The following is a 12,235-nucleotide window of genomic DNA, read 5'->3' on the forward strand; positions in this document are numbered from 1 at the left end:
TCTTTGGCCGACTGTTCCTTGGCAGGAACAGCTGTTCGGTCTGTAATCAGGTCCCTTATCTCCCCCCTGAAACTTCTCATGAGGACATGAGTTCATTTCTCGTGATGGGCGTGGAACCCTCGTCTGCCTGGTGATGACCAGCCGTCTGGCCGGCTGTTTCACTGGGCCCGGCCTGGTTAGCGGTCCGTTTCCTCCTTTCGGTGGGTCGGACACGTCGTGACCGGAGAGACCCGTCAGGGGCCGTATGAGTAGACCTGGACTTCGACCATGGGCCGTTTCTCATTTAGAATTTGTACAGGTTCTTGCGAAGCCATCTTAAAAGTACTCTCCCCACAGACGGCGCCAAATATTTCGGGGTTTTTTTATGTCCTGCGAGAGAGTTACAATTCCAAGACTGGCCTCTGGACACCTGTACCTGCAAAATCACAGAGACTCCGGTCAGTGGGAGCTCCGCCTCCGACGATCAAGTTAGAACGTGTTGTAAGAGTTAAGTACGGAAAGTAAGGTCTCTCTCGGATACCAAGAAAGGATCTGCAATGTAAAATTGCTCTGTTTGGAGTGTCAGGTGACTGACTTGTTCTCTGTTTGAAGAGTAAATGTGTTTGGCTAATTTCTGAATACATGTTTCCTCAGGGGAAACATCTGTATTTATAGTGGAAGGAAGAGTCCAATACTAGGTTTCTTTGCAGAAACCTAGGACTGATTGGACTCTGCCTAGGAGTTTGGGCCGTACAGGCTGCTTCCTGTCAGGCTTTCCTACCTGCCACGTGTCATGGCCTGATTGGTCTACTTTGGACGACCTCTTACAAGGTGACATGTGGCACATCACAATTGGTCCACGTGGCAGGCTCTTATAGGCCCTTGCGGACGACACGTGGCGAACCAGGACTGGTCCACGTGGATGACACGTGTCGAACCAGGAGTGGTCCACGTGGTTGACACGTGTCGAACCAGGACTGGTCCACGTGGAGGGAAAAAATTCCCCTAAACAAATACCATTGGTTATTTAGTGATACTATATCTGCACGTAGTTGGTACCAGTGAATGCATATATAGTACCACTACATACATATATAGTACCACTGAATATTCAACGGTACTATTTGATCATCCAATGGTATTATTGATCATCTAATGGTACCACTCTAAATTCAGGATATGTATTTACGTGTAATTACACTATTGCCCCTCGTTATATAATTGTTTGTGCATAACAATCCTCCCTTTGAACGCTCTATAACAACCCATTTTTTAAATATCAACACACAACATCCTTGTGAACAATTAAGCCTTATTTGGCAACACTAATGAATTGATTGAAATTGAAAAAATAGTAAATGAAACTGATAAGATTTTCACATGTGCATCCGATGGAAAAATAAAATTTCCTCAACGGAGTAACAAACAATTTTACCAATCCTATGCATCAATGTCCTTATTGTGACATTCAATGGGAGCAACAACATCATCACCATCAATTCTATCAAGTGCCAAAACTAAGCCCATAACAAAAGCAGCATCATAACCAGCCTTAAGAACAAGACTAAAAACATCTCTTCCTAACACTATTTTTCTTGTGGGCTCCACTTTACGTTTAATCGTAGCCACTGATTCTGTCAATGCATCACCATGATCTGATGATGTTACATGATATATGGTGCAACTTCTCTCACTGAAACATCCCTCAATTTGGTATTTTGCATGAGATCCACCGTTGATTTCCACGTTTAAGCTCGACCGTCCGATTAAGGTTGACTTCCATATGTTGAAAATTGGTTGTAGTTGTTGTTGATCGTTGGATTTCTCTCCCAAGAATCCTTCCCACCTATGATGAAGTGTAGGCCTCTATTTCCATGCCAAATATTGTATATGGATTAGAAGAAAAAAAAAAAAATAATGTTCAACGAAAAAACTAAAAAAGTAACCTTGTTTATGTTAACAAGTATAATTTTGTCTACATTGATCATCATACATCGTATGTACAATGTAACAATATAATCTCGAAGCATCTAAAAGTCATGAAAGATACTATTAATTCAGTGATACCGTACCTAGTGAATAGTGACCTTGACCCTAACTAGCTAAAATTAGGATGCCTACAAAGACACAAAAAAAAAAAAAAAACACTTTATTTTAAGTTGCTATTGTGTGTCAATCAATCATCTATAGATGATAAATAGAGTAGGTGATATGCGAAAAGCTAGAATATTACAGATGTAAACTTGAAAGGGTTTAGTGTGTTGCTTTTACTCTCTAGTCAAATTTCATCCACCTATGAGGGTTTTTTTTTTTTTTGATTGAAACCCACCTATGAGGTTTTTTTAAGTCAATAATAAACTTATATTCCAGAAACATGGACCCAAAATAAGTGTGAGACTACGTGTATAATATGTGCTCTTAAATGTGCTTGATATAGCGATGTTTGAGATAAGTTTTCAAATAGAGTTAACAATTAGGTTTAGCCTAGAATGTATAATTATGAAATCAAAGAAAGTGTTCATTCATGCCAAGTCTGTGTTTGAAATTTTGAACTTAAATACATGTGACATTTGTTTATGTACTCACACTCAACAACCCTACGATATCCTAGAAACATACTTTAGGTTACAAGATACCAATCATACCGTCAATAGTAAGCGATTAATTGCTAATAGAATCTTTCATTAAAAGGATGTCCCATTTACACAAATATTGACAATCAATTTTAAAGGATGTCCATTAAGACAAATATAAGTTTATTATGAACATAAAAGTAACCAAGTTTAGTTATAAAAAAGTTTTAACACTCAAAGTTTTTCAAAAGTGGACATCTTTTATAAAGAGTTTGTAATAGTGTAAATTTTGTAGGCCCAATGCCAGAGGATCCACGTTCAGCCCATTAATGTTGAGCCCACATTTTGTTAGAGAGGAAATTGGTAGAGCTTCACCAATTACAGACGCAATTTCTTTATTCCTTTGCGTACGAAATAACGAAACTATGCATTGGCGCGTGAACGTTAAGATGTTGCAATTAAAAGAAAACGGGGTATGTATATAAACTAAAGCAGGGATTAGAGAGTATAACCTCCACACATGTACCATTCTACATTTATAATAGTATTTCTACAATCACCATTACTTGGTATTATGTTGCATGATCAAAAAAATTATTAAGAATAAATGAAATTGCACAATAACACCATGAATAAGGATATATATAAGCACGAAATGATCACCTTAGGGAGGAGAGTGAGGAGGGGCTTGCCAAAGGTATCCATAAGAAGGAGGCGATTCTTAGTCGGAGAGCACGTATCAACTCGAAAGACGATATCACCCTTCGAGTCATACACTATGAACCCATCTCCTTGGTTAAACATTGAAGTTTTGTGCACGGTTAACTCTACTTCTTCCTCATAACAATATCTTTCTTCCACCACCACCTCTTTCTTCACTTCATTATAATCGCACATTTTTTATTTTTTTTTTGTGAATCTTTTACTATACTACAAAGTCTAATAACTTAATAAGAAGAAATAATGAACAATAATAGTAGCTACTAGAAGTATATATTGTTGTAGTTATTGTTTAAGGAATTAAAGAAGGATTTAATTTGCTTTGTTGAGGTGGTTGAAATGGTGTGGCTTTTGCTATAAATGAATCTTCAATCAATCTTATCACTTTGGGCCTTAGCTTAATTTGGCCTACTAGTCGTTGTTGTGAGGGTTGTGGTATGGGGTTGGAGTCTTATAGGAAGTCAAGGAAGTCGGTCGTTTTAATGGAATGTACTAGTATTAATTAAGTACGTTGTTATTTAGCCGCACTAAAAACATTACTCTCTTCGATTTTAAATATTAGCTCTGTTTGTACGCAATTTATGGAAGCCTTGTGAGTTGTGATTATCACATGAAAATTAATTAATAAAAGTAATGTGCATGTGCATGAGTGAATATAAAAGCGTTATTTTAATTGTTTGTAGGAGAGAGAAGTAATGAGGAATTAGTTCAAATTAAGTTAAATTAAGGGCAATGAACTAATGATATATGCAATCTATATTATAAACATAAAACATACTTCCTTCGTTTCAAATTAGATGACACGTTTTGATTTTTGACACTATTCATTAACTTTGCTTTGCCTAACATTTGTGATTTATAGTTATAAAAAATATAGTCATGTGGAATCTTGTTAGATTTATTTCAATTGTACTTAATTAAAATTCTATTTTTAGTATTTTTTTACAATAATAAATTAGTGATATTTTTTAATTGAACTATTGCATTGGCAAACGTGATAAAAGAAACGTGTTATCTAATTTGGAACGGAGGAAATATATTTTTTAAAATGGTATAAGTTTGATAATTTATGAAAAATACACGCGTCAATTGGTGTAAGAAGTAGTGCAGGTGAGGATTTTAAAAACAATTGTAAGAAATAGACAATGGTTTAATAGTTTATTTGAAAGTAAAGGATATGAGAGGATATTCATTTTATATAAAATAAAAAATAGAAAAAGGGACCATGATATAAGGACAATTTTAATATAAATATATAGATATTTCCAAAATAAAATTAATGTACTTACAAAAAATTGTCACCATACAAAAATAGTGTACTGGATAAACAAACAAAGATTAAAATTCTAATGCTAAACTTGAGGTCGTGCGTGAGTCTTGTACATTAGAGAGAAAAATAAAAACTGATTTATGGAACTTATATGAAAAAATGCATTAAATGCTCTAAGTTATATTTCACGCTTTTAACCATTCCTATGAGAAAACCTAAAATTATTAATTGTTATATGGTCAATAGAACAAATACCATGACATTCACAATTTACCACCGATGATATCCTCTTTTTTTTTTTCCTCCACTAATCAATAAAAATACCAAAATTACCCTTCTTTTTTGCTTAAAAAAATTAAAATTTTCATCGCTAAATGAACTATTCACGTATAAGTGTTAATTTTGTACAACCCGCCCTCCTAATCTCCTATGTACAAAAATTCCTAGTGATGAGATTCCATGGGTGCAACCTCAACAACATCATCAGTTCATCACCATCAATTCTATCAAGTGCTAAAACTAAGGCCATACCAAAAGCAGCATCAAAACCAGCCTTAATACATAGAGTAAAAACATCTCTTCCTAATACTAATTTTCTAGTGGGCTCCACCTTTCGTTCGATCCGAGCCACTAATATTCGACACGTGGTATGATCTGATGCAGTGGACATATAATATATCGTGCACCTTCTCTCACTGAAACACCCTTCAATCTGGTACGTTGCATGAGATACATCGTGTACTTCTACCATGATTATTTTGGACCGTCCGATCATTGTTGATTTCCACATGCTAAAGATGGGTGGTTGTTGATCATGATGCCCTAATTTTTCACCCATGAATCCTTCCCACCTTTGATGAAGTGTAGGCCTCTATTAATCCCAAAGAAAAAAAATATTGTAAGTAATAAAAACAAAATTAGTGCTAAGTAACTTTATGTCAAACTAAATATTGACATATTGTTTGACCACTTCTTGTAAAAGGTTGCGAATAAAAATTATAAAATGAGGTGTTGAAGAATAGACCTCCCAAATATCACCACATGTAAGAGTCTCACATTAGTTGAAAAAGAGAGAGTTAATCACTTTATAAGGCTAAGGAACTACTCCTATTGCCATATGATTTTGGGATGAAACCTTCTTTATACTTGTGAAATGGATTGTTTCTCTTGGTTTGTGGGTACGGCCCAAACCCATATTTAACATGGTATCAGAGCCAGACCTACAATATGGGACCCTAAATGGCTAAAGTTCACTGGGCCAAGAGTAGGTCCAAGTGAGGGGGAGTGAAGAAGCACTCTAGCTTGAAAAATCACATGAAACAAAGTTCAAAAGGGACCTTACATGTGAGGGGGAGTGTTGAAGAATAGACCTCCCAAATACCACCACATGTAAGTGTCCCACATTGGTAGAAAAAGAGAGAGTTAATCACTTTATAAGGCTAAGAGACTATTCCTCCTATTGCCAAATAATTTTGGGATACAACCTCCTTTGAACTTGTTAAGTAGATATATCTAGATGATAATGTATCATACATTATTTTATACAAAATACAAAGCATTTTGCAAAAAGTATATTAAAATGTGTATGATAATATATACAGTACTATATCACAACTTAAAAGTTTGTATTCATTGTCTTTTACTATCAATAACCAAGCGTAAATGATCTTGTAAACAAGCTTTGAAGAAAGGGAGGTTTAATATAAGCCAAAAAATTTACTTATTAACAATTGGTTTTAAAATGAAATTGCCGCCACGAAATAATGTATTATAAGTCAAAAAGTATATAATTAAAAACTATCTTTTGATACGACTATGTTTGACCAATCAAAATTTATGTATAGATTAAGCATCGTTCAAGTAGGCATCTTTAGATTTGAAATAAAATTCCAAGCACTTGTAAAGCTAATGCGTTCAAATTCAGATGCATCTATAGATTGAAACCCTAATAACAATGTTTGGAGATGTATAAATTAGTCGCCTTACATATATAAACTCATCTTGAGGAATAAATAAAATTCAACTTTTCAAGATTATTTTGAGTGACAAATAAACTTTAAAGCATTTCCCTCAAATTCGTAGAGTTGTCAATATTGAGATTAGCTTCTTCTAAAGTATGTAAAAGTGATGACATGTTTTAAAGATCCTCAATGATATTGAGATTATTGATCATCAATTCATCATATATAAAGTATAACAACAAATATTGACAAAAGGGCTTAAATTTTGTTTAACTTACCTTAGGGAGAAGGGTGAAGAGGGGCTTCCCAAAATGATCCATGAGAAGAAGGGGATGCTTAATAGGACCATACGAGTGAACTCGAAAGGTGATATAGCCTTTCGAATCATACGCTATAAACCCATCTCCTTGGCTAAACATTGAAGTTTTGTGAATTGTAAACTCTCTATCTTCTTCATAACAATACCTTTCTTGTACCATCACCTCTTTCTTCGTCTTATTATCCTCCATTCTTTTTTCTTCTCTTCAAAGTAATGAATTTTTAGACGGTAATTTGCAAATTATGTAGCTATATATTAGCATATTACTATATATATTAATAGCATGTAGAAATATTAACTTGATGAAAGCGGCATGGACAACTAAGAGTGGGTTGCCTCAAATTGAATTAATATTAATTAAGTTGAATGATGTTTTTAATTAATCTTGTGTTAAGACTTGAGTTGGATAAAATTTTATGCTTTTAATTTTTAATTAATAGTCAATCTTATCACTTATATATGCCGGCAAGTTATTGTGTGAAATGCGACCACTTCGGCGCTTCCTCTCCTTTAGTTGTATTTATTATTTAATTTGAATTGCAAAGAGTTGACATTTGGTGATTTGAACATAAAAAAATAAAAAATTAATTGAAAAAAACAAAAAACATTGTTCTTTAATGAAGTACGTTTTTTGATAACTTATCACTTGGTTCTCTTGAGAAGCATAAAAAGACTACCCCTTTATTGAACCCACTAATTCCACGAGGTAGAGTTACAGTGTAACACTAGAAAGTAGAAATAGTATATTCCGTAAACATAATTAGTTTAATCACGAGTACAAAATAATAAAAATTGCAAAAAATATAAAAAAGCTGTTAACTTGTCAAGCAGTTTGAATACAATGTTTAAGCTAATGTTTTCAAGTTTACTGGTCAACTAAAATCCAATAACAGTAAATGATTATTCTTGATATTCAAAAAAACAAAATTGTATAGTACTATGAGAGGAATTGGGGACTATTAAAGTGGTGAGAAAGCATACGGTGATAAAACAGGGTCCTATTCACTTTACCTTAAAAAAATATATAATATTCAGTAAAAATAAGTTCAGTTTAGTAAAAATAAGTTTAATTCAGTAAAAATTATTTCAGTTCATTAAAAATTAGTAACTTTAAAGGACAAAATATAACAGAAAATCAGTAAAAATAATTTCAGTTTAGCAAAAATAATTTCAGTTCAGTAAAAATAATTTAAGTTCACCAAAAATAATTTCAGTTCAGCATAAATAATTTCAGTAGCAAAAATAAGTGAAGTGAATGAGGCCTAAGAGTAAGTAGAGACCATAAGTGGATAAAGTCATATTATTATTAAAATGTAGAACAGTAAGAGATTTTCAAAAGAGGAAGTGTGTCATTAAAAAAAAACCGGTCGAATAAGACAAGATATTTAAAAATATGGAGAGAGTAGTATAATAAACTAAGATGAATACTTGTATAGTTTTACAACTGAAAATGAGCTGACGTTTTAAAATCTCGAATCAATATAAAACCAAACCTACTGTAACCAGACAAAATCCATTTAGAACCCGGTTTCAACCCAACCAAAAATTATCCGAATCAAACCGACTTGTAAGTGTTTAACATTGATCTAGATCGATCATGAACTCTTTTCAACCCGACTTGATTTGACTAGCAACCCATTAAACTTGACCCATATAATCAGTGACTCGATAATAAGTTAAATTAAATCGATATAAACCTGAACCTGCAATAATCCAAGTAAACTCGCTCCCAAACCGACTGGTATCGAACCAACCCATTATGACTTGAATCATCATTTATGACCTAAACCGAATTAGAGCTGCATAAAAATACATTGAAACCGAAACGAATCGATATGATCACCTTTAGTAAAAGGTTGTCTTTGTTTCTTTTTAACTTAAACGAGCTCCTCACTTATCATCACCTTTAGTAAATGGTTGTCTTTGTTTCTTTTTAACTTAAACTCACATTTATGCTTTTGCTCATTTTGGACCTTTGCTGTTTACAATGTGATGGTTTGAGCAGTTGAGCAGGATGCTCTGTTTAAGCCAGTGTTATAATGATTACAGGATGCTTTTAATTTCTTTTTTATTCCGCCCTTTAAGTTTATTCTATACTACAAATGATTATACGAGACTACTACTTTACTCTCACACTAATTACTTTATTACTTTTGAACCCGCCAATTTTTCTCTCATCAACTCTTCCCAACCAATAATTTAAAAAGCAACTTCATTTTTATGGGGCAAAAAGTGAAGGACGGAGTGACTAATGAAGAAGGCCGCATAGAATGTCATCTTCTAGCTGTTTGTGCAGTTATAGATACAAGTATATCATTATTGTAGTCAATGTATATGTTGGTATGTTTATTGCACTATACATTACAATTTTTTGGATTTTACCAATTCGTACATTTTTTTTTTACCAATCAAAGCTTGGTGGAGTTGGTGGGGAACTCACCTTGTGACTTTAAGGTTACATGTTTGAGACCCACCAACTACAAAATGCTTGGGAGTAGGGGGATTCTCTTACCTCCCCCCTCACTCTCAAGTGTCGACTTGTGGAGGTGGACTGATTAAACCTGTGAGAGGTGCCGGTTTAGTAGGGTCTTTCATCTTACCTTAAAAAAAAAATCCAATGCGTACATTTTTTATGTATGGGAGTAGAAGGGTATGTTGGTTAACCAACAAAAATCAAACAATCTTACCTTAGATTATTGAGTTGAGCATAATTATTCCAATGATTCATTTATGTGCTGTTTAAGATTGCAACTGCATCCTTTTACTGTTTTATCTGGATTTGAGACTAAAATATTCTAGTAAGGTTCTGAGGTAGATTATACTTGTAGTTTACTAGAATGCGCGCAAACAGAAAGTAGGGTTTCATAGCTTGAAGATGTTAAGAAAGATATGTGCACCTGAAACTTACATTTTGTACTTTGAAAATACTTGACAGTCATCCTGGAAGTGGGTGAAGGAACTGCTGTGGGAACATATTAGATGCACTTAGCGGAATTTCAAGAAACAATTTCTTAGCACCTAAAACAGGATCTCATGCACATAATAATATGAATCATAAGATTAAAATATTATACCTTTGATGCGTAATTTCCACAAAGCAAGAGGGCACTTCTTCCGGTTAATTAGAGATCTTTAGAACGTCAATTGTCGTCCCTCTAATGTTGGTCCACGAGCAATGAATGAATCTCCACGTATGCTAGTACGGAATAAGGAACAATTCCTTATTGCTTTTGTTGGAGTTTATGTGAGTGAAGTTTGTGATTAATGAAAGATGTCATGATTCATTAAAGTCACTTAGTCATATTTATAATAGACCATCGCAACTCTTCACGTAATTGCATCTCTTCACATAATCGCATCTCTTGGGCATTAACGCCTATTCATGCATATTTATTCAATCATATACTCATATGTGTGACCTCATAGGACCGGATTATTATTAGCAGTAAACTAATCGCATTAGTTCACAAATCATAGTTGGTTTCTAGCAAAACATTATGATTACCTAAAATAACCGATTATAATTTATCTCCATATTTGTCCTAATTACAATTAGTAATTACACTTGATCGACGGACATTTCCTTCAATCTCCCACTTGTCCTAGAACAAGTGTGTAACCATAAATTCCTTAAGTCACTTAATGTCGAATTTGATAATATGATAACATCTTATGTCATCCATATTAAGATTCAAATTGTTTCTTGAAATCTGAGTTAAGAACTGTAGAAACAAGTGATTAAATCTTTAATCCACTTGAGCACGGCCATGCATTTTCAGTTACTAACTCTTCAAGAGGCCAAGACACCAATCCCATTTAAAATAGGAGGACTTATCCATTCTTGTCCAACCAATACTCCCACTAAAATTTTAGCACTCCTGATTGCTGCCTTTATTACCTCCTTTTACGGCACGGCGTTTGACATCATCAAGGATATACCAATTATCTCATGGAAGAATGTTGTTCTCATGTCTGAGGAATCCACTAAATATAAGTTTGAAATCTTATTTCAATTTTGGTCTGTTCCATACACATCACAATGCATATCTATGTAGTCGACTAAACATCTCTATGTCCCTATAGCTCATGAAACTGAACTATCAATCGATCCACATACTAGTCTTTTGATTAAGCCATTTATGTCCACTAATGTCTCAGACTAGGAACGCTAGTAATTTATAATTTATGTTCTCCTAATAGGGTTTCATTTGTCAAATCACGCATTTGACAACCTATAAAAAAATTACAATTACTTTGAACATTTTATTTAATTCTAAACCAGAATTAAATAAGAATAATTTATTGATAAACATAAACATTACATGAGTCAATGTCTTTACAATTATGAAAATCAATTACACAATCTAAAGCCATTCTCCAACATGCTTGATTCGAATAGCTCTAGCGTGACTTTCATGCTTTGGCTGTGGTAGGGGTTTAGTCAATGGATCAGCGACATTCTCATCCGTATGAACTTTGCAAACTCTGACATCTTTCCTAGCAACAATTTCACGGATTAAATGGAATTTCCTTTCCACATGCTTAGATTTATGATGTGATCTTGGTTCTTTTGCCTGAGCAATTGCACCATTATTATCACAATACAAATCAACTCCATTCACAATGGAAGGCACAACTCCCAACTCAATGAGGAATTTCTTAATCCAAACGGCTTCTTTGGCCGCTTCAACTGCTGCCAAATATTCAGCTTCTGTTGTAGAATCTGCTACAGTGCTTTGCTTTGAACTTTTCCAGCAGACTGCACCTCCATTTAGACAAAAAATGAAACCAGATTGTGATCGGAAGTCATCTTTGTCGGTTTGGAAACTTGCATCTGTGTAACCTTTAACAACTAAATCACTTTCACCTCCATACACTAGGAAACTATCCTTAGTCCTTCTTAAGTACTTAAGGATATTCTTAGCTGCACTCCAGTGCGCGTCGCCCGGATTTGATTGGAATCTGCTACATACGCTCAAAGCATATGAGACATCTGGCCTTGTACAAATCATAGCATACATAATTGATCCTATAGCAGATGCATAAGGAACATTTTTCATTCGCTTAGTCTCATCAGATGTTTTTGGACACTGAGTCTTGTTTAGCGATATGCCATGTTGCATGGGAATGAATCCTCTTTTAGAGTTTTCCATATTGAACTTTGTAAGAACCTTATCTATATAAGTTTCTTGACTTAGTCCAATCATCCTTCGAGACCTATCTCTATGGATTTTGATTCCCAAAATATATTCGGCCTCTCCTAGGTCTTTCATAGAGAAACAACTTTTCAACCACTCCTTGACAGATTCAAGCATTGGTATGTTATTTCCTATGAGAAGTATGTCATCCACATACAATACCAAGAAGACTATGCTGTTCCCACTTTCTTTCTTGTAAACACAAGATTCTTCTT

General features: G+C 34.2%; 2 protein-coding genes across 2 annotated transcripts; both read right to left on the reverse strand.

The window, feature by feature from the left end:
• Window positions 1-1,312: 1,312 nt before the first annotated feature.
• On the reverse strand, window positions 1,313-3,825 carry LOC110707971 (protein LURP-one-related 12-like). Its single transcript, XM_021886064.1, has 2 exons — window positions 3,216-3,825; window positions 1,313-1,845 (listed from the first exon to the last, which is right to left on the reverse strand). Exons 1-2 carry the CDS (start codon window positions 3,447-3,449, stop codon window positions 1,420-1,422), a joined length of 660 nt encoding a protein of 219 aa, XP_021741756.1. The 5' UTR covers window positions 3,450-3,825; the 3' UTR covers window positions 1,313-1,419.
• A 1,032-nt stretch (window positions 3,826-4,857) lies between these two features.
• Window positions 4,858-7,039, reverse strand: LOC110707652 (protein LURP-one-related 12-like). Its single transcript, XM_021885675.1, has 2 exons — window positions 6,782-7,039; window positions 4,858-5,413 (listed from the first exon to the last, which is right to left on the reverse strand). The coding sequence occupies exons 1-2, from the start codon at window positions 7,010-7,012 to the stop codon at window positions 4,970-4,972; spliced, it is 675 nt and encodes a 224-aa protein (XP_021741367.1). The 5' UTR covers window positions 7,013-7,039; the 3' UTR covers window positions 4,858-4,969.
• Between the last annotated feature and the right edge of the window lie 5,196 nt (window positions 7,040-12,235).

This window comes from Chenopodium quinoa, unplaced genomic scaffold, assembly GCF_001683475.1.
Source record: "Chenopodium quinoa cultivar QQ74 unplaced genomic scaffold, ASM168347v1, whole genome shotgun sequence".
Classification (NCBI taxonomy): domain Eukaryota; kingdom Viridiplantae; phylum Streptophyta; class Magnoliopsida; order Caryophyllales; family Amaranthaceae; genus Chenopodium; species Chenopodium quinoa.

What these genes read in the sequence shown, in the direction of transcription:
- LOC110707971 (XM_021886064.1), bottom strand. Translation starts at nt 3,449, where the DNA reads ATGTGCGATTATAATGAAGTGAAGAAAGAGGTGGTGGTGGAAGAAAGA. An exon ending in TCCTCACTCTCCTCCCTAAG is followed by an intron (nt 1,846 to 3,215) that starts GTGATCATTTCG and finishes GCATGGAAATAG; the next exon opens with AGGCCTACACTTCATCATAG.
- LOC110707652 (XM_021885675.1), bottom strand. Translation starts at nt 7,012, where the DNA reads ATGGAGGATAATAAGACGAAGAAAGAGGTGATGGTACAAGAAAGGTAT. An exon ending in TCTTCACCCTTCTCCCTAAG is followed by an intron (nt 5,414 to 6,781) that starts GTAAGTTAAACA and finishes TGGGATTAATAG; the next exon opens with AGGCCTACACTTCATCAAAG.